Here is a 27,488-nt window from a genome sequence, read left to right as displayed (position 1 = left end):
AAGTGATATACTTGACACATCGAGTGGTGGATACGCTGAAATGAAATTTTAATACAATGAAAAGATTTTTGGACGCTTATATTTTCCTTTACATGCTCTGTTTATTTTTGTCATGTATTTCTCTCATTTGATTTCCTCAACCTAAAAGTAAAAAATATATAGAATTGTGTTGAGGAAAAAAAGAGTTTGTGAAAATTATTTTCATGTTGTTGGGTATATAGTTTTTGAGGGTGATGCTATCCATATACTTTCCTTTTTATCTTCCACACGTTCTTTTTTAATTTATATCATTTGATTTTCTTGAAATTATTTGATCTGACAACTAAAGGTGCGTAAAAAATAAAAATAAAATGTGTGTAGACAACATACCTAATTTGAATGAATGGTCACGGAGATAACTTGAGCAATGTTCTTGGGTTTCACGATTTCACCCCTCCCTGCATGCTGCTGCTTCCTCCATAACTTTTGTGGTTCCCCTACTTGTCTCGTGTTTATGATTGTCCGATTAAATAAACACAAACCTAATTCTTCAATCAAAAGAAGAGAAAAGTTGGAAGATCGGAGACCACTTAAGAAAACATATACGTGTTACCTTTTTTATGCTAATCAAGACACATCGTTTATGCTGATTACCAATTAGTATATGATTTAATCCCATCAAAGTGTCTCTAGGAAACCAGCAATGACTTTTCTGGCAAGTTGTCTCTTTCACAATATATTTTATACATTGGAATACCCAGATTCTCACTCGTGTCATGCTTATGACGACCAATATGATATGACAAAGTTTTAAGTTTCATGCAATAGATGTATACAATACAATTATACATTTAAAATTCCCCGCCCCAAAATGTATAATATAATATTGCGTGATTAACCATATATACACACAGCTCTTCTATACGAAACAAAGAATTTTTGTAATACTAGTAAGACCGATATCTCAAACATTCTCAGGCTATATATAAATATCTGCTTCCTTAACCTGCTAAAGGTTTACCATTAGCTCTGAGAGAGAGAGAGAGAGAGAGAGAAATCATGAAGATTGTTCCTTTGTTGAAATCTTTGTCTAGGTCCGTCCATAATCATCAAGAAAAACATGATCACCAAGAATACAAGGCCACTGATAGTTGTACTTCCGGGGCCTGCGCATCATTAACAGTGTGGAGAAAATCCCTTCTAATTAGCTGTAAAGGGTTCACGGTCATCGATTCCAATGGAGATCTCGTTTATCGGGTGGACAACTACGTCGGACATCCTGAGGAAGTCATTCTGATGGATGGCTCTGGAAAATCTGTCCTCACAATGCGTCGCCGAAAGGTAAATATGTTACCAATTTTGTATATCATAATCATATGTATACACTTACAATGCGTTTTGACATCAAGAGTTAAGATTAAAACATTAAAAACACATTTTGGTTATTTTTCACCTTTGATATCAAATCTAATGATGAGTGTGTATATATTAAATCTAAGTCTTAAATCAACTTGATCAATTACTCAGATTGAGCCTTGCAACATAAGATGCAGAATTTTATGTTGCTAGACTGTCTGGCAAAAAAACAGAGAATATTTTTCAAGCTTATATAAACTCATAAAGTAACAAATATGTAGTTTATAATAAAAGAAAAAAATAAAAAAATAAAAAATAAAAACCAACTTTGTTTTATCTTGACTGTTTAATAACTTTTGTTTGTCAGAAGCTGAGTCTCGTTGATGGTTGGTTTGTGCACGAAGGGGAAACTGGCGATTGTTGCACAAAAAGAGCAACTGCAGCATCAAAAAGTAGGCCAACGTTTTACGTGAGGAAGAACATGAACATGCTAAATACCAATCCCAGTAGTCTACTTGCCTATGTGTATCGCGAGACATGTGGTCACAAAAGACATGCATATGTGATTGAAGGTTCTTACACGCACAGATCATGCAAGGTATCAGATGAGTCGAGGAATGTGGTAGCTGAGATCAAGAAAAAAGAAGCAAATATTGGAGGTGTTTCTTATGGGGTAGATGTTTTTCATTTGATTGTGCATCATGGCTTTGATTCTGGATTTGCAATGGCTCTTGTATTAGTATTAGATCAGTTGTTTTCTTAGGTTAATTTTCATACAGGCTCCGTGTAATTACTACTGATGAGTTATATGTCAGCAAATCTCAACAAATTATAGTTTAATCACAGAATTATCTCTTACATCTGAGCTGGTATATATGTTGTCAAATGAGACCAACCATTGAAAAAGAATCAACGACCGACAATACTACTATTTGGCATGATAAACATTATGTGGATGCCTATTATCCATATCCCATGCATACTTAAAGTTTTATGTTGTCAAATTACGAATATTGGTATTGTTGTAATGGTTGTTCGTCAACTCAAGTCTGAATATATGTAGTTACGCAATATATCAAATTACGTATAGAATATAAGGAAAACTAATGAAAATGACTAAAAATTTTTTGAGTTTTAACGATAACAACAAAATAAAGGGTAAAATGAATAGTAACAGGATTGACTTTTTAGTGTAAAAATATAGTTTTTCGTTAAAGTAAACAGTACCGAGAGCTTTTCATTAAAGTTCTTAGAATATATTACTAGAATCTTTATATATGTAAACATAGAATTAAACTGAATCTATTACTCATTAGGTAAGTGTTTTTTTTTTCCTATTGGTTAGGATTTTCTTTTTTAGCTCATTAAGTTTTGAGTTCAAAACATCTCATTTCTCTAGGGTAGATTAAAATAGTAATATCACTAGTATTATAAAAAAAAGGTTTTATCACAAATTATTCCTGAAATTGATCCACTCAATCAAGATAGTCCCTAAAATTGAAAATCAATCAATGTCATCGCTGAAAATGGATGATGCAAATCAATATCATCATTCTGTTTGAATTCCATTAAAAATCTATTAGTATGCTGACGTGGGACATTAGGATCCCATCCTTACCAAATATTTAAAAATTTAAATGTTTTGTTGGTAAAAAAAAAATATATATATATATTGTGAGCCCCACCCTTACTAACCCATCGATCCTTACCCTTCTTTCCCACTCCGTCCATCTCACCCCTTTCCTTCCTGCTTCCTAATCTGTGAGTGGTGGAAGAGTATAAGGCTTGGAAAAACACATAAATCCATTAAAAAATGATGATTTTAAGATTGGGGATGCTTTAAACGTTTGGGTCTTTAACAATTTCGTCATAGCCTCCGAGGGAAATGAAACAAACTGGTGAATCGGACAACCATGGATCTCATCATCATCAATCAAATCCAAAGACACAAGACTTTCAATGATATCCGATTCCATTCTTCAAAGGAAACAAGAAACCCCCGATAAAAATTTGGAAACCCAAAATTTAAAATCCAGAAAAATTTGGGAAAGTGGAAGAGACCCCAAACCCAAAAATTGTCGTTCTCTGAACCCTAACCCCAGAAACAGCCGTTGCCTAACTTCGTGTTTAGGTCCCTGGAGAAGGTGGGCGGAGTCGAATTTTTTTTTTTTAAATTGATATTTAATATTTAACTATTTTTATTTCCCACATCATCAAATATGTAGGTCTCAATGCCATGTTTCTGCACTGTCATCATCTAATGAAGTGCCACATTAGCACACTAACAGATTTTTAACGGCATTCAAATGGAAGGACAACATTGATTTACACTACCCATTTTTAGGGACAACATTGATCGATTTTCAATTTTAAGAACCATCTTGATTGGTTGGGTCAAATTGAGGGACCATTTGTGATAAAAACCCTAGAAAAAATCTACTACTCATTAGTCTTTACTAGTAAGGGTGCTTGTGTGATGTTGCGGGTTTCAAAACCGTATAAAATTTGTAGAAAGTTTCTAAATATATAGCATAGGCAATACAATTTACATACAAATGCAAATCTATTTTACAACCCTATTTACAATAAGGAATAAAATAGGTGCTCATGTGCGTTATGAAGCTTTGGCCAAACCATACATCTCAAACTTCATTTAGGAATTGAAAATCATAAAAAATAAAGTGATAAATAAGAAGGACAGGTCACAATCAGAGATATGACAAAGAAGTACACTTTGCCCAACCATCTCTTTTAGGGCTTATGATTAATAATTTTGGTAATAAATTATACTATTTATTACACTTTTGTTCCCAATAGCTTGCATGTGTTTATGTGCGAGTGACCGTTTCTTCGTGTGTAGAACATAGATACAATTAATGCTGGCCTTCAATGCTACATGAACAAAATTGATTTTAACTATGTAAAAAAGCCAGCATTGTTGGGTTCTTCAAGTGATTCCCTGCGATAACATGAACAAAGACTATAGAATGCTGAAAGCCTCTCATGCGTACTTAGTGATGTTACATTCATAAATTTCATCGTAAATGTGAAATAGTTATACAATTAAAGATGCATGTGAGACATCTACACACACACACACACACACCAAATGATGAGGCGGAACTAAGTGGAACTAATGGTAATGATGAGGGCAATAATGATGCAAATCATGTGAATTGGATGAACTAGATATTTGATGTGGTGGATAGCCAGGATTAAATAAATCATGAAATCAACTATTATAAATGAATAAGAAAAACCGAATGAAGAATTCATCTGTGTTTACCATGAATTTGAGATATTCTATGAATTGACTGTGAGTAAGAATTTTATGCCATTCAAAATTAGTAGTTATGAAAATAATGAATTCAAATAATGATGCAATTATAATTTGAAAATAAGTTTTTATTGCAAAACATACACTGGGACTTACAATTAATTTACTAACGATTGAGTCAGCAAATAAAAAATTGATTGGTGAAAAAGATATTGGTGCACGCAGGCATCCTTGACATTTGAGAATTTAAATTGTTTACAATTTGGTTTTCTTGAATACAGTGTGAACCCAAAGAAATTTTGAATAAGAAAAGATGTAGAAATTAACTTGATGTCTCCTTCCTCTGAGTCCTCTTCTTATAAACTTGGAAAAGAGACTTAGATGATTGATTGCTTTTACTGTTGATGAATAGTGAACTTGTTGGAATTATTGTTGCTTTTGCTGTGGAATGTGCTGATGATTGAATGATTTCATGCTTTGTTGGAATTATTGATGCAAATATTGTCTAAACGCTTCATATGGTGTTTTGGAAAGATGATTGAATATTCACATGGCAATTGTCATAATGTTCACATGATGATTGAGTTTTCACATGGTAATTAAGTGTGTTCACATGGTTTTACACAAAAGGGTTTTGCGAATTCTGGCAGTCGACCCACTTGACTAATTGTGTTTGTTGACTTATCGAATTGGCTGGTTGCTGTAAGGACACATCTGGAGATTCGTAGTCTGAAGCTTCTTCTTCTTTAGTGTGAAGCATCGCTGCTTCTACAAGTAATTGTTGGGCTAAATCTTGGAGCTGAGTGGCATTATTCTTCTTTGAGCCTGACCATTTGGGAGACTTGACTGTTCCTTTAAGGGATGAGGATGCACTAACATTCGATAATGATTGAGCTGGAATGGCTGGCACTATTGGCTGCGCTGGGATGACTAGAGAATGCGTGATGGGAAATTTAGAGAGAACCAGACTAATGACCCTCTGATGGTTGAATGTATCCCATCACTTGACTGATCTAACTCTTTTGATTTAACCGGTTTCAACTTCATAATTCCACTTCAAGATCCACGGGACTTTGTATTTGGCCATGAATAATGGGAGAAGTGTAATTCTATAATTGAACCTGCTTCTGTCAAATTTTTGTTGAAAACTGGTAAAGAGAACCTGCATAAGCTTGTTTGGCTGTTGACCTATGAATTGACCACCATTTTCGGAACCATGCTATAAAATTTAAGTTGAAACTTTTGTCAAAATTAATGAACCATGAATGACTTAAATCTTCTGTCTGATGAAGAAAGATGTTAGTCCAAGCATCGATGTAATCAAAATAATTATAATGGTTATTGGGTATTTAGACATATTGAGTATGAAGAGGTTTGCTTTTGTAAAGGGGGATTCCCCAATCTGTTTCAGTTAAAAACTAGCAAATATAAAGAGAATGGTAAAGAATTTTGTTTTCATGGGTTTTACTGTAAAGTTGTTTGATAGAGATGGACTATGTTTCGCTGAGAATGGCTTGAAAATATTTCAGTGTTTTGTGTGGTGCTGTAGGGTGATAATGGAAATTAGGTGGAAAGATGGTTTTTGCTAATTTTTCTGGTGCTTGTTCCTGATTGAGATTGAAAAGGATGCTAAAAAGGTATTCACTGGGATTTTTCTTGATATACGGTGATGTTTTAGTATAACTGACTGGTTGGGATGATGATGATTGGAATGTAGGGGTTGAATAAAGATCATATTGACTGACTAATGTCATTTAGTAATTGGGACGTGGTGACTGGTAATTTGGCCTAAGGTTTCCTATTGTGGAACATAAGGGAGTGAAACAGTTGGTAATGGCTAAGGCCGACGAAGAATTTGGGCTTGATTCTTGTTTTACTGGTGGTGGTGGTAAAGTGGCTGGAAGACTCATCTGGTCAGGTCTTCTCACTGTCATTCTTCCCTTGCAGAAATTCTCTGATTAGGAAATCATGGATGCAATTTTGACTTCCTTTGATGTATTCGATTTCAAAATAAAAAAAAAATATTTAATATACCTTGCCATCATGCAAAAATCTGTTTTGATGCAATGTTTTGAACATGTTTTTGTAAAAACATGTTTTGCATATTTGCAATCGACTCTGACTAAAAACTTTTGATTTAATAAATCATCTTGAAATTTACTAATACATAATACTACAAATGACATTTATTTCTTAATAGTACTATAATTACTTTGTGCTGGATTTCATACTCCTGAATGGAAACAAACAATTTGTTCAGGAGATCAAGAAGAAATTGACTGTTTGAGAATACCCCCGTAACCAATTTTAGAGGCATCAGTTTCAATGATTTTGAATGAATTAGGAGATGGAATGCCAAGACAGGACAAGGTCTTAACATGTGACTTGATCTGTTTGACTATGGAAGTATAAGTATTAGACCATGACAAGGGATTTTCTTTTAGATGATCAAACAAAGGTTTGCATTGTTGCTTAAGATGTGGATAAAATTTTGCAACATAATTTAAAGATCCTAGAAATCTCTGTAATTGGGTTTTGTCAGTAATTTCATCTGGTAATTTATCTGCAAATTGAATTACTCTATATATTAGCTGAATGGTTGACTAGTGAATATTGTATCCTAAAAACCTAATTTTGGTCTGGAATAACTTAATTTTGGTTGTTGAGACAACTAATCCATTTGACTTAATTATCCTAACAAACATATTTAAGTGTTTTCAATGCTCATCTATCGATTTGGAATAAATGAAAACATCGTCAATAAAAACAATTGAGAAATGATTGTATTTTGATTAAATATTTCGTTCATGATTCCATTCATAATGACCGAAATGAGTGACAAATGCAGTTTGTCTTTATCATCATCATGAATTTGAATCTTCCAAAATCCAGACTTCATGTCGAATTTTGAGAAGATTACAGCTTGACTAATTCTCTTAATTAAATCTCTTTTTTTAGGAATTGGATACCATATCCATTCCAAGACTTTATTAAGATGTTTGTAATTAATGACTAATCGAGGAGTTTCTCTTTCTAATTCAGCGTTTTTTTGGACATAAAAAGCAAGACAAGACCAGGGTGATTTACTTTTCATGATTATTCCTTTATTGCGAAGTTCTTGAATTTCTGTTTTGCAAAATTCCATGAATTATTGGCTCATTTGAATTAGTCTGGCTTTTGTTGGTATTTCATTTCATCAAATTCCTTATTATAAGGAAGTTTAACAATATGTTTCTTTCTGTGCCAGAAAGCATTAGGAATGTCAGAACAAATTTCATTAACAAGTTTCTTTTGAAAGTTGTCAATGTTTTTGTAACAAAGATTTGTTTGTTAATTGTTCTTCAATTCTTTTGTAATTAATTTCTTCTTTTAAGAAATTAATTTGTTGTGATTTTTTGGTGACTAGATTGATGGTTTTTGAGATGCTATGTTTTTGTAATTGTCTTAATTTTTTGAGATCTGTTTCTATGCAGAATTCAAATGTGATTTTTTGACCTAACATTGTTGTGGTTATGCGGTTATGATAAACCCTAAAAGGATATCGGAGAGCTATGAAGGGGAGCCCTAAAATGACTGGGTCTAAAATGTCTTTGTTTTTATCAAAACAAATGGTGTTTTAAAACAAACATTATCTTGGCAAACATGTGCTTTTGGGATTTCATATTTTAATTGCATTGGGGACTGGTTTGCCGCACTAAGGATTTCTATTGATTTATAAAAATATTTTGTGGGGATTAGTCCTTCCTGAATACAATTCAAGTCCGCACCTGAATCAATCAAAGCAATGGTTTCTAACCGAAAGTCTTCAATTATTATTTTTACTTTAGAATACCATTTCTAGATCCTAATTTTTTGTAATAATCCTAACACTAAGTTATGTGTTGAATTTTCTTCTGGTTCTGATTGTTGATCGGATGAAGAATTATTTTGTTCTTCATCTAATGGGGATTGGATGTCATTTTTCCTAAGAAACTCATGTGTTTGAATGCTACTAAGCTGTGAACGAATTTCTGAGTTTTCTGATTTTAGAAACTTAATTTCTTCTTTTATTTTATTGACTTCTCTTTGTAAATCCTTGACTGTAATTTCCTTCTTAGTTTTACTAAACCTTTCCAGAGTTGTACTAAGACTGATTTTTGAGGTTACTTGGGGTTGACTAGTACTGGCTTCTTCTTGAGAGACTAGCTTCTTTAATTTCTTGAGATAAAATGATTTTAATTCAGGGTCATCTACTTTGCTGATTAACTCGATAAGAAGATCTTCTTGTTTATTGAGGATTGAAGTTTTGTTACAACAAGCATCTATGCATCCTATCTTCATGTCAGGCGATGAGAGACTACTTGAGGATTGATTGGAAGAAGATGAACCTAAATCATCTTCGGATTGACTATGGTTTGTGTCTTTGAGTTCTAAGACTTGGATTAACTGGGTCTCTTCTTTAGAGATTTTCAACTGGTTTATTGTTTCCTTGACTCTACATTTATTTGCATAATGACCAAATTTGCCACACTTTAGCAATTCCCTTTTTGTTCTTGATTTTTGGAGTGGAGTTTTCCTGAGGGTTTCCTCTTCCACTTGCTAGACTTGGGTTTCTTGTAAAATTTATTTGTTTAAAAATTCTTATTTTTGAATTTGTTATGTTTGGGGTGTCTCCTACTGAAGTACCTATTTGGGTATAGGTATCTATTGTAGGCTTCTGATTTTTTTTCTTTTTGTTGGATGAAGCAATAGGAGGTAATCCGTATTGTTCATAAAATGTTCCTAATTCGTATTTGGCTATTGACTTGTCCTTGTTGACTTGTTTTGTATTTTTCATATCAATACACATTTCAATCCTTCTATCTGGATAATATTACTAATATTTCCATGAGTATGAGTATGATATGGTATGATACCTTCTTCATTAACTAAAATGTTTTGATTTTATGGGCAAATAAATTTAGTAATCCATTAATGATTTTTTCTTTCCAAAATGGTTGATTACTATCTTCCCTAAGCATGACTCTGGACATGAAAACATCTTTGTACCACTTAAAATCGCTTAGGGTTGGACATCTTAAGTTATTGAGTTGTTCATGAATCTTGGAGGTGACATTACTAGGTGTCCCTATGAAATGTTCTATGGTAGTGAAAAGTAATGTGTTGACCGTATCTGGGACTCCTCTTCTGATACGTTCATCGAAAATAGGTGTTCATTCTTCATCTATTTTAACTGCATTTTTTATTTCATTTCTGGATTGTTCAGTAAGATTTTTTTCCCACCAACAATGGAGCATTCCTGTAAATCCAGTGACCAAAAGGTCGACAACTTGAGTTTGACTAAGGTTATGATTGGTAATATAACTATTAGAAACCATGGAGATGTGTTGTAATATGTTCAAAAGTTATTGTTCTGATAATCCATCTATATCCATTCATAGAGTTTATCAGCCGAGACTGAGAATTGGTTTTGGATGTTTCTTTCCTCAAATTGAATATTCAGATGTGTTGGCCTTGGATACCAATTTTCAGTAAGAGTTGTTGGGTTGACTCTTTTGTTTGTGATTCGTTTTAGTTCAAGATTGTGAAAAGCTTCTTCTACTTTTCTATGGAAATTGTTTCACTCTCGCATTCTGAATCCCATATTGCAGAAGTTATTTCTAGTTGAGATTCATCTGGGTGTTGTAAAACATTGACTGTTTTTTCTTGTTTTAACTTTTGTAACATTTGATCTATTTTTTTACTTGTGGAGATTGTTTTCAAGGCTGTCGTGCTAGATGAGGCTTCTAGGAAGTTGACTAAGGGTTTTTCCTTAATTTTTGGTTTGGAATGTAAAAGTCTATCTATTTTGATTTCTATTTTATTCAATTGTTTTCCTATGGTGTGTAGACTCTGGTTTGTGCAATTGTTTTGTTCATTGATTGGCTAGACTCCTGCATCTTCTTTGTGGAGTTTGGAAAAGGTGGCTGGTACCTGTGCGTTTGCTGTTGTGATTAAAAAAAATTCTTGTGGAGGGTGACTAGAAGAGACTATGGTTTTTTCTTCTTTAACCCAATTTTCTTTGGTGATGACTTCTAATTTCTTTTCAGACTCGTAATGTTTTTCAACGAAATCGAAGAAAAATATTTCAAATATGTATTTTTTCGTTAAATTGGTCCATTTATTGTAAATGTCCAATTTTTGTTCTTTTGTATATTTTCTCTAAAGATGTTTCTTCTAGGAATGTTTTCTATTGCTTCAATGTCAGCATTGAGTTTCTTCCATCGAATTTTGAATGGTTTATTTAGGAATAGTAATTGGGGATTGACTTGACTTGCTTCGAAATCAGATTCTGTTGGAGAGGTTTGTTCTCCTTGATTTTGGGTGTTAGGTTGGTATCTTGAATGAAAAAATACTCTAATAACGGAAATATTTAACATTAGTTTTCACAATTAAATCACACCAAATGGGTACCAAATTCATATTTAGAATATAAAAATTTGCATAAAATTGCAGCATTGGCCTACTGGCCACACGCCGTCGCAGTTGGCGGCTTCCGGCGAACAGAAACCCAATTTTTCGACTAACTCTAAAAATTATCAAATTTTATAGGCAAGTAGAGTTCAATGAGAGGAACAATTTTCATAACTGGACCAAAACCTAATTTGTCCAGAAAGTGGCTGGAAAAGCCCTTGAATCATAAGAAACCCTTGATAATGGGTGTTCTTGATTTAACTCCAAAACAGCTCTGACGCTCCCAACCAATGCATGGGCTTTGTTCCTGAGGTTGATGGGAGTCCATTGGTGGTGGTGGTTAAAGGAAATTGCTTCAGAATTTGGAGGACCGACAACAAGAGCCCCGCATCCACCGGTGTGGTTTTTCCCGAATTCAAGGCCAAAAATCTATGAATTTGGGGGTGGAATTGGTAGAGGGAAGGTATGGAGTGTTTCCCAACTATTTGTTTGACATGATTTGCTGAAAAAACCGACCGAAAACTGTCGGAAGGCATAGAACCCGTCGGGTGGAGTCACAGGTCAAAATGGGATCCGGTTTTCCCCTCCTTCTCTGTTCCCTCATTTCCCTCCTTTTCCCCTTTCCTAATTGGTCCAATCCCTTTCCCATCTCTCATTTCTCTTCTTTGCTTCCCATCACAGCCATACACATGGCTTCATCATAGCCATTCTTGTTCCAGAAAAACTGGAGCCTTCTAAAATTGAAAGCCAAAATTACACAAATGTCCCTAACTTTAAACATTAATAACTCTTTCGCTATAACTCCATTTCATGAATGGTTTGCACCTACATGTTCGTGTGATTGAGCTCTATTCAAAAATCTAAATTGTGACCTTGAAAGGTTTATGGATTTTAGATAATTAATTTCCAAACTTCAAACTTTGTAACTAGCTTAATTAAAATCTAAATTCAAATGAATTAATATAAATTCTGGAAAAATAATAAAAAATCTCAATAATACAAATACGTAGATTATAACAGTGAAATCTAGGAACGGGATTTCACATTCTTCCCCCCTAAAAAAATTTCATCCTAGAAATTTCCAGTACCAAACCTTTCAACCATTCACACAATTAGTTACCAACAAGTTCAACAATTCTGAGTACTATTTACCAAGTACAATCACCGTAGATATAAATACATCGTAACTACTAATACGACTACAAAATATTTAATTTAATAATCAAATCCTAGGATTGGGATTTCACATTTCCCCACTGAAATATTCTTAACCATTTAGTGATTCATTTCCTTGTTTTGCCCACATATTCATAATATGAATATCTTATTCATATACCTACAATTTTTTAGGGTATTTCAAAGTCCATATTTGAAAATATTACTCGAGTGTTTTGTTGTAGTCATTGTAGTAGCATTCAACCACATCACATCAGGCAACAAGAGCACCTTCAATAGGTCTATTATTGAAATAATCCTGACCAATCAAAACTTTAAAAATTAACCAGAATTCTCAATTATGATTATGTTTATGAGACTCCATAGAATTTATGTTTAATTGCAGGATCCTGTGCATCCATTTCATATAGATCAAGAAATACAACACAATCAAATCAATAATAAAATACCTTAATTCGAATATAAAGCTTGCGAATAGAGAAATTTTCAAGACTTAAATATAATGCAGTATAGTCGTGCTTTTTGTGACAAAATAACCCTTTTTCTCTTTTAAAAAATTACAGGAAAAACTAAAAAACTGGAAACAAAATTACGTCAAACGATTAGGGAATTTGCAAATTGCTACCAATCGATGATTTTGCGGAAGAAAGCTCTGACTTGAGTAAAAAAGAAAAATTATCAGGTATTACGTATGGAGGAAGGAGAGGAAAAGATCCCTCTAGCACGGCTGCTACGGAGAAGAGTGGCAAGGTCGGAAAGTGCAATTTAGTGAACGTGTGGGTGGAGTTGGAAAGGCGGTTGAGGAGGGGTTGGAAGATGAGGCAAAGAGGGAAATGGGTGCAGGGAAAAAAGTGGTTGATGGTAAACGAAGAGTGAAGTCGAGAGATTTCTAAGAAGCAAGTGAAAAACGAAGAGCTTTTTCATCCCCCTTTCCTTTCTATGATGACCGAGATGTGCACAATAAAGGCAAACTTGTAAATTTACTGTGCTACAATAAAAAAGAGGGATACGGACAACATATGAAGGGCAATTTGGTCAAATCACTGTTAATGAACAGTGTTCAATAAACGATATAATCTAAACTAAGGATGTGGGGAAATGGGTTAAGCCTCACAATTAATGGGTTAGCAATAATATGGTTCAAATCCACATTTGGCAAGAATCGAATTTAAGACCTCTCACTTACAAGTGAAGAGGAAAGACCACTAGACCATAGTACTAAGTGACTCATCAACTGAATTTTAGCATAGAAGAATATAGGGTACTGCTAGAGAAACCATCAATTTAAATCATACGACGTGGTTGTTGATAATTGAATTATTACTTAACTATCGATAATGCGCTTATTTTCTATTAGTGACACAACACATGATTTGTAAATGTGGTCTAAAAATTTGGTCTACCTAGAATTACTCACGAATATATAGATTTAGGTTGTTTAAGGAGAGGGGTCCTCATTTTATACACAAAATAAGAATTAATTGTGGAACTCACTCCATAAGCTTTTACGATGACCAGAACAATATGATTTTTAAATATTTCATCCTTGCAAAAACTCATTTCAATTCAAACTATTCACCCATTTACTTTTCATTAATGTTTCTTTGAACAGTAGGTTTGTCAAATTTTTTCATCACAGTTATATCATTTTCAAGTTGGCTAATATTTTGCAAAATTGATCCATGAATGGAAACTTAAAAATTAGACAGTTCATCATTGAAGAATGTTTGATTGGGCCCACAACTAGTTAACAAAAACAAAGCTAAAATCTCCAATTCAAAGACTAGTTCAAAAAAACAAAATTGTTGTAGGCCTATTTAACTAAGTTATTCTAAGGGAATAGAGAGAAGGGAGGCCGGCGACAACAAGAGAGAAAGAGAGAGATTTAATTATGAGGAGTGTGTTGTATCACCCTATTGTGTCTTTATTTATAGTAGTAGGATAGGTAAAATCCTTACCCTTTTAGGATTACAACTCTTAATAGGAATTAGACTACTAAAGGGAATATAAAAGATATCCCTAGATACACTAGGATTTACAAAATCACATTCATATTCCAAATATGACTGCAACACTCCCCCTTGAGTGTGTAAATACTCAACAAAACATCACATCAGATCTTCAGCAGATAAGGTAGACAGTTGATGAAGTCGGCAGCACAACAGGTGAATGTGAGTCTGAAATTTAAAAGAAAGTATGCATTGGTAGTAAAGCTCACAAAACCTCGCTATGGTAAAACCCAAGGCACGAGGAAAACCCATAAACTAAGGAGAAAAGTGAGAAGTATGCATAATGTCTAAAACCAACGTCAAATAGGACGAAAGTAGTGAACTCAACGGAGTATGATCATCCCAGGATGGGTGCCTCGTTAAAACCTCGTTAGGTAACAAAAACCCAGTGGGAAAAATGTTCCTAATCATAGGAAAAAGAGTACATTAAGATCAAGTGAGTATGCTTCAGGATACTTCTCCTGAGTTAGACATAACTTCTAAATAAAAGAACTACAAGCAATTCAACTCAGATTATTTACTCATACCAATTCCTTGGACAAGCTTCTGAAAAGTAAACTTGGGCAATGACTTAGTGAAGAGATCGGCCAGGTTGTCCTGTGAATGGATTTGCTTAACTTCAATGTTTTGATGCTGTTGTTGCTGGTGAGAATAAAAGAACTTCAATGCCATGTGCTTGGTGTTGTCTTTCTTGATGTATCCCTTCTTTAACTGCTCAATACATGTTGCATTGTCTTCAAAGATCGTCATAGGAAGGTCAACAACGGAAGTTAGACCGTTTGTGCTTCGAACATGTTCCATGACTGCTCTCAACCAAAAGCACTCACACGATACTTCATGCAGGGCGAGAATCTCAGCATGGTTCAAAGAAGTTTCAACTAGCGTTTGCTTAGTACACCTCCAAGATATAGTGGTGTCTCCAATGGTAAAGACATAGCCCGTTTGAGAACGTGTCTTATGTGGGTCAGACAGATATCTAGCATCTGCGTAACCAACAAGGCGAGAATCAATCCAAGAACTGAGAGGGGCGGCAACTTTCGAAGATTCACAAGTATAGAACAAGCCCAAATCCGTTGTACCCTTGAGGTAGCGAAAAATATCTTTAACACCATTCCAGTGTCTGCGTGTGGGCTTATTGCTATATCTAGCCAATAAATTAATAGCGAATGAGATGGCAGGTCTAATGCATTGAGCCAAGTACAATAAAGCTCCAATTGCACTTAGGTATGGAACTTCGGGTTCCAAAATCTCTTCCTCATCCCCTTTTAGACGGAAGGGATCTTATTTAGCATCTAGAGTCCGAATGACCATAGGTGTACTCAAAGGCTTCGCTTTATCCTTATTAAAACGTCGCAACACCTTTTGGATGTAGTTCGATTAATGTACTAGAATTTCATCCGAACAATGCTCGATCTCCAGACCGAGATAATATCAAGTTTTCCCAAGATCTTTCATCTAAAATTTCGATTTCAGGTATGCGGCAATTTCCTTAAGCTCTGCAGGAGTTCCAATGAGGTTCATATCATCGACATAAACTGCAACGATCGCAAATCCAGAATGTGACTTCTTTATGATCACGCATGGGCATAATTCGTTGTTCACATAACCCTGACGCAGAAGCCCGTAGTAGACCGTCTGCTATCTAGGCAGCTAGCCCAGTCGGCATCGGAGAATGCAAAGAATGTGGTCAACGGTACCGGAGTGAAACCACACGTTGTTCTTGTGGGTTTGTTGTCAAATATTCACTTAGACGGTTATACCACATCCGCCCAAATTATTTCAATCCGTAACGTGACCTTCTCAATCTAACCGAGAAAGTGTTATGTGGTCTAGAACTATTTGAACCAGTCAATTGAAGTCCTTCTAGAACTTTCATATATATTTCCATATCTAGATCCTCATAGAGATACGTGGTTACCACGTCCATAAGCTACATATTCAGTTTTTCGTAAACTACCAAACTGATTAGGTAGCGGAACGGTATGACATCCATTAGGGGGAATACGTTTCCTCATAATCAATCCCAGGGCGCTGAGAGAAGTCTTGCGCTACGAGGCGTGCTTTGTATAGCACTATTTCATTCTTCTTATTACGCTTCCTCACAAAAACCCACTTATAGCCAACGAGTTTCACATGTGGTGGAGTAAGAGTTATGGGCCTAAACACCGTACGTTTCGCAAACAAATCGAGTTCGACCTGGATGGCTTGTTTCTAGTTTGATCAATCTGTTCTACGTCGGCATTCATCAACGGAACGTGGTTCAATGTCATTGCTAAGCACGATGTCAGTAGCTACTGTATTTGTAAATACATTGTCAACGATCATCTCATTCTGATTTCAAACCATATTCAATACTGCGTAGTGGACCAAAATCTTGCGATTCTCGGGAGGTCGGTTTGTCTTATCTAAGACATCACCGTAATCTAGAATAACCTCATGCGTTGGAACATATGAGTGAGCCATGGTCGGATTCAAACTAAGGTCACTAGTTGGTGTCGATTTCCTCTTCCGAGGTTGTGAATCCTTTAAACCAAAGGGTCTGCCACGTTTCAGGGTCGAAGCTGATGATTGGCTAGCTGCCAATGTACCATGCCACATGGAAGTTATGGCCTCCCCACCTTCGGGGACGGTCCAACATTCCCAGGTGGTGTTACATCGTACATGGGTTACGTTTATCCTTACAGGTGCATTTGCAACTGGTATATGTGATCTTGTCACCTTTGCTAAATCAGTAAAAGCATCTGGCATGCTCTAAGCAATACTCTGAACATCTATAATTCGTTGCACCTCAGTTTCAGACTAAGCAGTGCGGGGATCTAGATGAGACATAATGGAAGCATACCACGACAATTCGCAGTGTTCTCCAAGAACGTTAGCATACTTATCTCCCCCTAATGACGGGAAGATTGTCTCATCAAAGTTATAATCCGCGAAACGTGTGGTAAAGAGATCTCCTGTCAAGGGTTCTAAATAACGAACAATTGATGGTGAATCATAACCAACATAAATTCCCATTTTTCTCTGAGGACCTATTTTGGTTCGTAGTGGCGGGGTTGGCACATAGACTGCGCACCCAAACACACGTAAATGTGAGACATCAGGCTCATATCTAGTAACCAACTATAACAGTGAATGAGGTTGGGTAGCGATGGGCCTCAGGCGGACCAGCATAGCTGCATGCAATATTGCATAGCCCTAGGCAGATACCGGCAGTTTGGTTCGCATAATCATAGTCCAAGTTATCAATTAAATGCGCTTTATTAAAACTTTTGCCAGGCCATTTTGGGTGTGAACATGGGGTGCAAGATGTTCCACTTCAATCCCTACTGACATGCAATAATCGTCAAAATTCTATGACGTAAACTCTTCAACATTATCCAGTCGAATCGACTTAATCGGATAATCAGGGTGGTGAGCCCTTTGCTTAATAATCTGTATTAAGAGTTTCGCAAATGTAACGTTGCATTTGGACAACAAACAAACATGTGACTATGTGTCGATGCATCAACCAACACCATAAAATATCTAAATGGTCCGCATGTTGGTTAGATAGGTTTACAAATATCCCCTTGAATTCTCTGAAGAAACTTCCCCAAAGAACACGCTTTGCATGGTGGAAATCCAACGTAGGGAGGTAACTGATGCCTATGTGATGATTTGAGGATACGACACATCATGTCACGTCTGGGATGTCCCATACGATCATGCCAAAGCAGCAAAGTGCTCTGGAACTCAGGCATAGGGCTGGCCACATAGTGGGCTTCTATGTCGTGAATGGTTGTTATGTACAAATTTCTCGGGAGACGTTCCAACTTCTTATGAATACATTTATGGCCATATTCATATGAAGTGATACAAAGAAATTCAGAACCATTATCTTCAATGGTTTCAATATGATATTGATTATCTCGAATATCTCTAAAACTTAAATGTTCTTCCGAAACGTGGAGAATAGAGGGCCTCTTTAATGGTTAAGACAGTACTATTGGACAACATGATACGGGCCTTTCCATATCCTTCAATAAGGTTGGATGGGCTTAAGAGAGTTGTCAGAGGTGCTTTCTTAGGTACAAAGTTAGTAAAATAGTGTCGCTCATGCAATATGGTGTGCATGGTAACACTATCAGTCAGACAACTAACTTCCCCACTAGACATATACCTAGAAATAAATTAATTGAATTGATCACATGCATAAATATAAGGAACTTTAAAGAAAAGCTCCCAATACTGTTCACCTTAACGAAAAATCACATTTTTACATTAAAAAGTCAATTCTAATACTATTCACTTTACCCTTTATTTTGTCCTTATTGTTAAAACTCAAAGTTTTTAAGCCATTTTCATTAGTTTTCCTTAAATATAATTCCATTCATTCAATTAATCAATTCGAGGAGAAATAATATCCATAAAATAACAATCCATAATTTAAAACAAACCAAAACCTAACAAATTATTGCAAATACTTAGAAAAATTGTCCAAAATTAAACCATAAACCTAGTAGGCTCGGCCACTAAGGGTAAAACATCCTAAAACTATGTCTAAAATGTATTCGTCCATAGAAGCTGATGCCTCATGAAAATCTATTATCTCCATAGATGTAGTAGCATCTTCGGGATGATCCACATGTGCAAAGTTAGACTCACGACAGGAATGATACTTGGCAATGGCCTCAGGGATGGCTCAGCATACGCGTGACCAATGATCCCTTGATCCACAGTAGTAGCACATTTCCATTTTAATGGAAGCCGATTGAATGGTAGCTTTTCCCTTGTTCTTGAAGTTTGGGGCCTTCGGGGCAAGGGGTTGGCGCTTCTGGGACACATTTCCTCTCTTTGGTGGGCCCTGACTCTGTTGACCTTGGGCTTATGGTTGGGCTTGCCGCCCATTGACACGGCCACAACGATTCTTGCGTCGTTTGTGGCTGCTAGAATTTGTTGTATACGCTTTAGGTGCGGCGTTCAAGCCAACCGATCGAGCTTGATGATTCTTCATCAAAAGCTGGTTTTGTTTTTTCAACGAGAAGTAAAATAGAGATCAAAACCGAAATTTTGGTGAACTTCTATGCCCTATATTGTTGTTGCAGGACAATATTGGTGGTATGGAAGGTTAAATAGATCTTCTCCAGGAGATCTAATTTGGTTAATTCCACTTTACAGAACTTCAGTAGTGATCGGATTCTACAAACTTCAGAGTTGTATTCATTCACGGACTTAAAGTCTTAGAAGTGAAGATGCTGCCAGTTGTGTCTTGCTTCAGGCAAGTAGATGTCTTTCTGGTGATCAAAATGATCGGCCAAAGCAAACCAGAGGGTGCGTGGGTCCTCCTTAGCGACGTGCTCAATCTGAAGTGCATCATAGATGTGTCTTCAAATCAAGATCATTGCATTAGCTTTCTAAGATTCGTCAACAGGTTTGTTGTCGGTAGGTACCTCGATGGTGGCACTAATACCCTTTGCAGTAAGATGGAGCTTCACATCTTGAATCCACTTCAAGTAGTTTCTTCCAGATACTTCCAGAGCGGTGAAATCGAGCTTGTTCAAGTTCGACATGTCCCTAAAACGGAAGGTGCAACAAAAACATGGTTAGTCATATGATGATCCATAGACATACATTGTAGAACATTCAGGTTCTATAGACATGTATTGGTTTAATTTATGCATGAAAGCTATAGGTTTCATGTGGTAAGTTTTGAATGAAAACTTCGAGTTTTAAAGGCATTAAATATGAAACTATAGGTTCAATTTAGTTTTATGAACGATTAGTTCATAAAGAAGAGGTTCCTGGAAGAACAAAGAATGCAATATGTTGATTTAAGTGTAGTGGATTTAAGTTGCTTTGGGAACTCAAGTGTGAGTGCTTCGGGACTTCGAAAGCATGGTTCAAAGTATAAAAATAAATTATTGAATCGTTAATGTCCCAAAGTGATCTTCAGGTCAATAATTTTGGATTAATTATCAGATTAATGGACTGCAAGTCACTTTTAATTAATTCAACAGATCGAGAGCAAACGAGGTAGATCGTGGAAGTAGAAAAATGACAAACGGGTCATATTAGCTTCGGTTAGTGATAAACCATTTGATAATTAAATTAGAATTAATTAGTGTAAACCAAAGCACCCCAAAAATATTTTGGGCATGATTTATAACGTAGGGATGCCAAAAATTGGCATCAGGTTGAAAAAAAAGACACGAGGGTGGGCCCTGCAAGTACGGATGCAGTCTGATTGGGCCTCGATGAAGGCTGCAGGCCTCTGGCCGACCAGTCTGGGTGAGCCCAACAACAATAGCTGTTGGCATTGGGCTAAATTAGACACGGGTGCAATCCAGCAAAAAGCTAACCGTGTGTTGGTCTAGGAACCCCAACCGAAGCTGGGTTCGGGTTGGGGCAAGCCAAGCCCAGCAACATAAAGGCTGCTGGCAAGTAGGCCTAGGCGAGGTCAAAGTCCAACAAGCGGCATGGGCTTAATGCAGGCGAGCCTAAGGCTCAAGACAAAGCCTAGCAGTTCAAGGTTGCTGGTAGCTTAGGCCAGGAATACATGGACAGGTCCAAGAAAGGTTGCAGGCTTTCTGTGAAGATAGGTTAGGCTTCGGGCCAGTGTAAGTCAACCAGGCCGAAGGCCTAGTGTGTCTGTGTAGCCGCAGCAAAGCCCAGAGGGCTGCTACTATGGTCCTAACGTCGAAACGATGTCATCCTGGTGGTGTGCTTGATGTGGCTAGGCTATAGGCCAGCGCAGAGGACAGCGGCAGTGCCACGGCGATGGTGCAGTCGTTGTGCCGCACGATTCCCAAATTTTTTTTTTTTTTTTTTTGACTTCTCTAGGGTTTGAAAAACCCTAACATGGTTCTAGTTTATTTATATGCTTTGACTCACAAATTCCACATAGCAATATAATTGCATAATGCATGAAACATATATATATATATATGACAAATATATGAAACATATACAATATATATCAGATGGAAAATATAAACATAAAAGGTTCATGCATCATGGAGAATGTTTTCATGCTTCATGGTCATTTCAAATATCTTCCTTTATTTTAGATGTACCTGATTGGCAGAAAACAAATAAAAGCCTTTGAATTTTGTGGGAGAGAGCATCCTCCTACGATCCGTTAGTTCCTTAGCTTCTGGAAAAAGCGTGCTGATAACGTGTTATAGGCCTATTTAGTTGAGCTATTCTAAGGGAATAGAGAGAAGGGAGGCCAGCGGCAACAAAAGAGAAAAAGAGAGATTTAATTATGAGATATGTGTTGTATCACCCCATTGTGCCTTTATTTATAGTAGTAGGATAGGTAAAATCTTTACCCCTTTAGGATTACAACTCTTAAAAGGAATCAGACTACTAAGGGGAATATAAAAGACATCTCTAAATACACTAGGATTTACACAATCACATTCCTATTCCAAATATGACTACAACAAAAATGTCTTTTTTTTCTTTTTCATGTCATCCTTGATCATAGGCGTTGTCAAAGATAAAATATAAATTTTAAATCAAAATGCAAATGTAGCTTGAGAAATACAATTTTCGTGTTGGGCATTATGTTTTTCAGTCTTGCTATTCTTCTAGAACAGCAACTGGTTCATTGTTGGAGAAATTTTGCACATCAGATAAGGAACTCAAAATGCTACCATGCAGGATTCTAGTTTCACGGGGTCCCCTGACCAAAAGGACTTTTAATTCTCACATCTATCAACGAATTGAAACCTTGTGGACGCAGTTTTGATATGCCGATATGCACATGTACAAGAGAGTCGGAGCAGAAGGTGAGAGACATCGAATTATCTACCAATGCGATAAATTCCATCGCTGCTGTAGTTTATCCCTTTGTTATAACATAAAATTCCTATTCATCCTTCCTCCTAAAACTAAACCCTATGTACAAAGCAATTATTTCCAATAGACCCCAGAGATGTCAGATAAAATGACGAACCTTGTCGGTAGGATATATCTTTAACAATATTGAGACAGTATTCATCAATCTAGCCGATCCCTTCCTTTGTTCCATTCCGTTGTCAACAACTTCCTTTGCTTCTCTCGTTTGTTTGATGTCTTTTCCGGAACCCAAGCTGGTGGTGGCATCATATAAGAATGCTTCACGACATCTGCAGTTGAATGTTTAATATCCGCAACTGACTCCTTAACAGACCTGCCAGGCGATGACCTACTTGATCTGGGCGTAGACCAAGTTATTGTTCCTTGCCTTACAGAACTAAAATTAGTGAAATCCCTTTTATCATCAATCAAAGAGAGCTTGGGCTTCTTTGGGGGCAGCATCTGATCCACGCTTCTCCTGGGATTGTCGGACCCAGATACCGCAACTGATGTCCCATATGCTTCTTCAGGTTTCTCAATTGATTTCAACTTCCGAGCTTTCATGGCTTTTTGTGAAGGCTTCTTTGGCCATCTTATGATTCCATCTGGATTTTTACTAGAGGTAAGAGTTGCCATGTCACAGAGTGTTTGAGCAGCACTTAATACTTTTGGACAATTCTCATCTGAACAAGCAAAAAAATCTCATTACGAAACGCACAAAACCACAGCTGGAGAGGCAGAAAATAGAAATCAAGTGCATCCAGGGTAACGGCTAAAATCTTTTTAAGCCAAGAACAAGAAAATAAATTATTGTGCAACTGATGAGCGACATTCATTTCCTATTTCCTAACAAGGCTATAACCTATCAAAACTATTTACTTTTCCATCTAAAGCAGATATCATGCATTCTTTGGTGCATCCCATGATCCGATCAATTGGGAAACTACCAGTCAAAGAGCTAATCTTGGCTACAGCTAGATCATGTAATAAGGACAAGATGTCTATTTAGTTCAATCCTGTGACTTGGTATAACAAAGTAGGCCTCTTGGAAATAAGTTTTAGTGCCAAAATGGAATCGGCATTCTTTGTCATCTTCCTCAATACCTTCTTTATACATCACCCACCACTCCCCAAGCCCCAAGCCCCAAGCCCCAACCACAAACACATGCATTACACGTACAAACAAAAGCATAAAGAGAGGCTAGCAACAGGTACAAACCGTACCATTACAATCTCCTGAATGATTCAGCTTGCCTCCAGATTCTGCATTTCCAAAAAATCAAAATTATAAAAGGCGATGTCCCAAGTGGGGGGACTGACAGGAAAAGTATATATTTCCAGCAACAAATGTAACATATTCAAGTTTTAGTATGTAAATCAAACTCACGATGGCATTCCCAAAGAAACAAGAAATATATGAATTACCTTGTGGAATGTAGGAATCATTCGAAGGTGTCGTATTAGATAATGAATCTCGCTGACATCGAGAAAAACTAACAGATATGGATGGGGAAACTTTATTTTGGGAACCAGAAACTTTTAGTCTTGCGGAAGGAACTAGACTCTGATCATAGGTTAGTGACTCCAAGTCTGTCAAATTATCAGTGGCATTCCCCAATGAACTAAGAATATTTTTGTCAACTCTTAGCCATCGGCCTTGGCATGTGCCCCTGCTTATGGACTGTTTGGCTGCATCGGAACTGGATCTACAGTGTCCATTAGAAGTATGTGACCATGGAAAAGAAGGCAAGCTTGCTCGGCGAGATATTTGCTTGCCTGAACATGGATCAGGAGTATTTTTGGAAGATGAAGCAGGTTTTGCAGCATCCAAAAGCACAGATTCCAAATCCTTGTGTGGAGGAAGGGCCAAGCGTTCCAAAACATACTTAGGTTCACACAATGGCAAATCAAGGGGATTAACAGGAGCTACGGGCTTTCTATGAGAATCCTGTACATATACGACAAAAGAGAAACATACATCATCAATCATTAGTAAATTTCATCATTAAAAAAATGAATAAGACACCAGTAGTTGGACAACAAAACTAAAATCCTTGTCAGTGGAGCCTAAGACTAATAACTAAAATATGCAAATGTTCACAAAAGGAATCCAAACTTTAGTTTGGTCCAGCAGCATGCCTATGCTGGATTATTACTCTGAAGAATACCTTTTGCATGATTTGCCATGTAAGCCTCAAACTTACAGTTTAATCAAACAGGTCAAATGAAAAACTGAAAGTTTTCTTCAGGGCTAATATATCTTATATTACCACTGAACACTGACCTCATTACATGAAGACAAATCTGTGATGAATGGTTCTCCTTTATCACCACCGACACCAGAAGCTGCAACAGAAGTCGTGCTTAACGGCCACGGTGACATTACCTTGTCAGAATTGCCTTCTACCTCAGCAATAAGTTGGGGCTGGACAGACCTCGCCTGCTGAAGGGTAGAACAAGCCTTTTTAACTGCATGCAGAAAACTATCGTTTACATTCGCTGGTTTCTTCCCTTTTCCCCTGCTTAAACTAGGACACTTGTATGTCCCATCAAGGAGTTCATTTAGTCGCACATCATCTACCAGCTTTGTAACATCATGATTATCTGACTTAAGGCCATGTACTCCTGACATTCATTTAAATTACAATTTAATTTTTGCACAGTATGCACATTGAAAGTCTGGTAATAACGGAACAAATATCCTCCTTTAAGGAGGTCAACGATACATCAAAGGAATTTGGCTTCAGTAAGATGTCATACCATAAAAGTTGTTTCCACCAGCAGCTGAACTGAAGCTTGCCAAACCTGGCTTTATAGAGAAGGAATCTTGTTTTGTCTTTGCAGGAAGTTTGAGATTTCTCTTTTCACCTCGCTTGCTTGTAAAGTTATTCTTTGGTTTCACCAATTGAGTCTTATCTGGAATGTATAATGAAAGGCACAGAAAAGTTCTCACCACAAACTCTTAAAATCCATGAAAAGCAAAATCCAAGAGATTTAAAGGGACAGACAGTGGGGCTATGTATCGTGTTATGGCCTTAGAAAGTCAAAGCATACATTTTGGAGACAGCACTTGCAGGTTAATATTTCCAATTTCCAACCACCAAATAAAATTAACGGTTCAACTTGCTAATGCTATAAAAGAAGAAAATCCTGCATGATACGATGGACACATAGAAACTAGCACATGAAGGCCTCGTTTGGGTCTAAAGGATTGGAGGAATAGATGACTGATTTTTGGATTAGAAGGAGATATGACAGTAAAGACACTTATTTCATTTGTTCCTTCAACATACCATGAATATAGTGGGTTGTCCATTGCAATCCACTGCTAGTGACCAACCGAGGCCTAAAGAAACTAGCGGGGCATAAATTTTTCAATTTTCAAAGAATGAGAACTAGTAGATCAAACTGAGCTTTAAGGAATAAAAGAATTTGCAGAAAGACGCCTCAGTCATTGGAGGGAAACTCCTTTGATTACCTATTAAAGTTCCATTCCAGAGGGGTCCATAAAATAAAAAATGTTCCAGTTCAGCTATTGAACAAACGTCAAAATGATCCATGTGCTATAACCACTAATGTTTAACAATAATTTTAAATACGAAAAAAATTGCTTATAAGCCCATAGAGATTATATATAATTGGTTATCAAAATATCACACACCTGCAAGCTTGCATGGGAAAATGACAAAGGGTTTGGTTTTAACATATATATAGTTGACTGTAAGTAATTTGAGTTTCCATACGTGGACAGAGTTTTCAGTATTGGAATATTTATCCTCATGCAATGTTTTTATTCTGGATTCTCCGTCACATATGCTTCAGTAAGAAAAATATTTAACTCCAATCAACTGCAACTAATCCATATTACTCTGATGTTAAGCAACAGACTGACAATAGCTAGATGCATGTTGATGTGGCCAACAGCAGTAAGAGCTGTTTGGGAAATCTTAATTTTCCCCAACATCAAGAACTGTGTCAACAAAGTGGACTTTCCAGCGAAGAAAATTTTACATTAGCTGCATTAAACAACTCCAGAGAAAAATAGACAAAATTACTAATCAAACGTTTAACTGACTAATAAATACAGACCAATTAAAATTTCACATGTGAAGAGACCACGGATGGCATCTACCATCATTAAAAGACTTCCCCGGGTCAATTTGTTGAATTTGGAATCCTGATGATAATAAACAAGCATTTATGTTCAAAACTAATTCTAAGTTCCAGAACAAGCATATATTACCTGAAGAACCACACTTTGTAAGTACCGGTCCAAGCTTAAATGACATATCCTTTATCCCATCAACATCAGCAGCAACGCTCGTTGGATCTTCCAATCGATCAACACGTGGTCTCTTAGATGACAAACTAACCAATTTTGACACCTTCCCTGGTTTTTCTAACTGTATGCTTTCAACACCAGTATCCAACAAAAAACCACTTTTGCCCCTGCCATGTAGGTGCCTGGACGATTCTTCACCCTGATTCTTGCACTGGCTCATCAGATCACTGATCTTAGTTGATTCATACTCTGAAGTACTAACCGCATTCGTTACCTCTGAGAACATAACCGAATTCCCCAGTACATAAAAGTATGAATCTTTTCAGAAACATAACAAGGCACTTCAACCAAGTATATCATAAACTAGAAAATTAAGAAGGTATCCACATACACAACCAAATGAAGAAATCCTGGTAAGAAACTAGAATAAAGGTAAAACTACATCAAAAAGTACTTAATAAATGAGGAAAATCAATTCTTTCGAGTACCATAAACTAACAGTCATAGAAAACCTCAAAATTTATGAAAATACAAATCTAAGCATGGAGAAAAACAGAAACCCCAATTCAAATGCCAAATAACACTAAAAAAAGGCCAAGAAACCACCTTTATCCCTCAAAGATGAGCTGCAAGCCTCAGCGTAAGCGCTAACACGAACGGAAACGCGGTCCGAATCACAAGGCTCAAGTTCCTTGACTGTAACCCCAGCTCTCACAAGCGCCTCCACCCCCAGAAACTTTGGCACCGCGGCAACATCCACCGGAAAACTCACGTCCACCGCTTCCATCACCAAAACACAATAAATACACAATACTCAACCGATAAATTTACTATACTCAGCCGATAAATTCACAGCAGTAGCCGCCGAACACCGCCTTTCGATCCATAACGGGGCGGAATCAGCTAAAGGCGAGCTAGCGATGACCATTTGGGCGAATTTTCTCGGGAAAATGTGCGGGAAATCGTGGATTTGGTGCGAGAAAGTGAGGGAAAGAGTGAGAAAATTGGGGATTTTGCTGGGAAAAGCATGTTGCGGCGAAATGGGGTTTCTAGGGCAAGGACAGGAAAGCGAAGAAGCGAAGTATTTATAGTTTTCGGGAAAGGGCGAGGTGTGTTTGGTAACGGGCAGTGAGAGGGGAATATTCCGGTGGGGTTA

General features: G+C 36.7%; 2 protein-coding genes across 4 annotated transcripts; one reads left to right on the top strand and one right to left on the bottom strand.

Moving 5' to 3' along the window:
* Positions 1–819: 819 nt before the first annotated feature.
* Positions 820–2,193, top strand: LOC103935778 (protein LURP-one-related 17). The gene is made up of 2 exons (XM_009345585.3): positions 820–1,320; positions 1,703–2,193. Exons 1-2 carry the CDS (start codon positions 1,039–1,041, stop codon positions 2,096–2,098), a joined length of 678 nt encoding a protein of 225 aa, XP_009343860.2. The 5' UTR covers positions 820–1,038; the 3' UTR covers positions 2,099–2,193.
* Positions 2,194–3,839: 1,646 nt separating this feature from the next.
* Positions 3,840–27,488, bottom strand: LOC125467861. 3 transcript variants are annotated; one of them, XR_007260158.1, is made up of 9 exons: positions 26,939–27,488; positions 26,294–26,608; positions 24,811–24,966; positions 24,335–24,675; positions 23,476–23,998; positions 23,275–23,313; positions 22,169–22,733; positions 21,282–21,361; positions 3,840–4,227 (listed from the first exon to the last, which is right to left on the bottom strand). XR_007260158.1 is itself a non-coding variant. In XM_048589326.1 (8 exons), the coding sequence occupies exons 1-7, from the start codon at positions 27,117–27,119 to the stop codon at positions 22,213–22,215; spliced, it is 2,076 nt and encodes a 691-aa protein (XP_048445283.1). In that variant the 5' UTR covers positions 27,120–27,488; the 3' UTR covers positions 19,261–19,782; positions 22,169–22,212. The 3 variants fall into 3 exon arrangements, 1 of the variants encoding a protein (XP_048445283.1); XR_007260159.1 differs by lacking the exon at positions 3,840–4,227 and adding an exon at positions 19,261–19,782; XM_048589326.1 differs by lacking the exons at positions 3,840–4,227; positions 21,282–21,361 and adding an exon at positions 19,261–19,782.

This window comes from the organism of the source record quoted next, unplaced genomic scaffold (assembly GCF_019419815.1).
Source record: "Pyrus x bretschneideri cultivar Hongxiangsu unplaced genomic scaffold, Pyrus_bretschneideri_v1 Contig3, whole genome shotgun sequence".
NCBI lineage: Eukaryota > Viridiplantae > Streptophyta > Magnoliopsida > Rosales > Rosaceae > Pyrus > Pyrus x bretschneideri.
This window is presented reverse-complemented; position numbering and strand designations above follow the sequence as displayed.

Coding starts and splice junctions, on each gene's coding strand:
- LOC103935778 (XM_009345585.3), top strand. CDS start 1,039: ATGAAGATTGTTCCTTTGTTGAAATCTTTGTCTAGGTCCGTCCATAAT. Junction 1,321..1,702: donor TCACAATGCGTCGCCGAAAG/GTAAATATGTTA, acceptor TTTGTTTGTCAG/AAGCTGAGTCTCGTTGATGG.
- LOC125467861 (XM_048589326.1), bottom strand. CDS start 27,119: ATGGAAGCGGTGGACGTGAGTTTTCCGGTGGATGTTGCCGCGGTGCCA. Junction 26,609..26,938: donor CTCATCTTTGAGGGATAAAG/GTGGTTTCTTGG, acceptor TTATGTTCTCAG/AGGTAACGAATGCGGTTAGT. Junction 23,999..24,334: donor ATTTGTCTTCATGTAATGAG/GTCAGTGTTCAG, acceptor GTATATGTACAG/GATTCTCATAGAAAGCCCGT.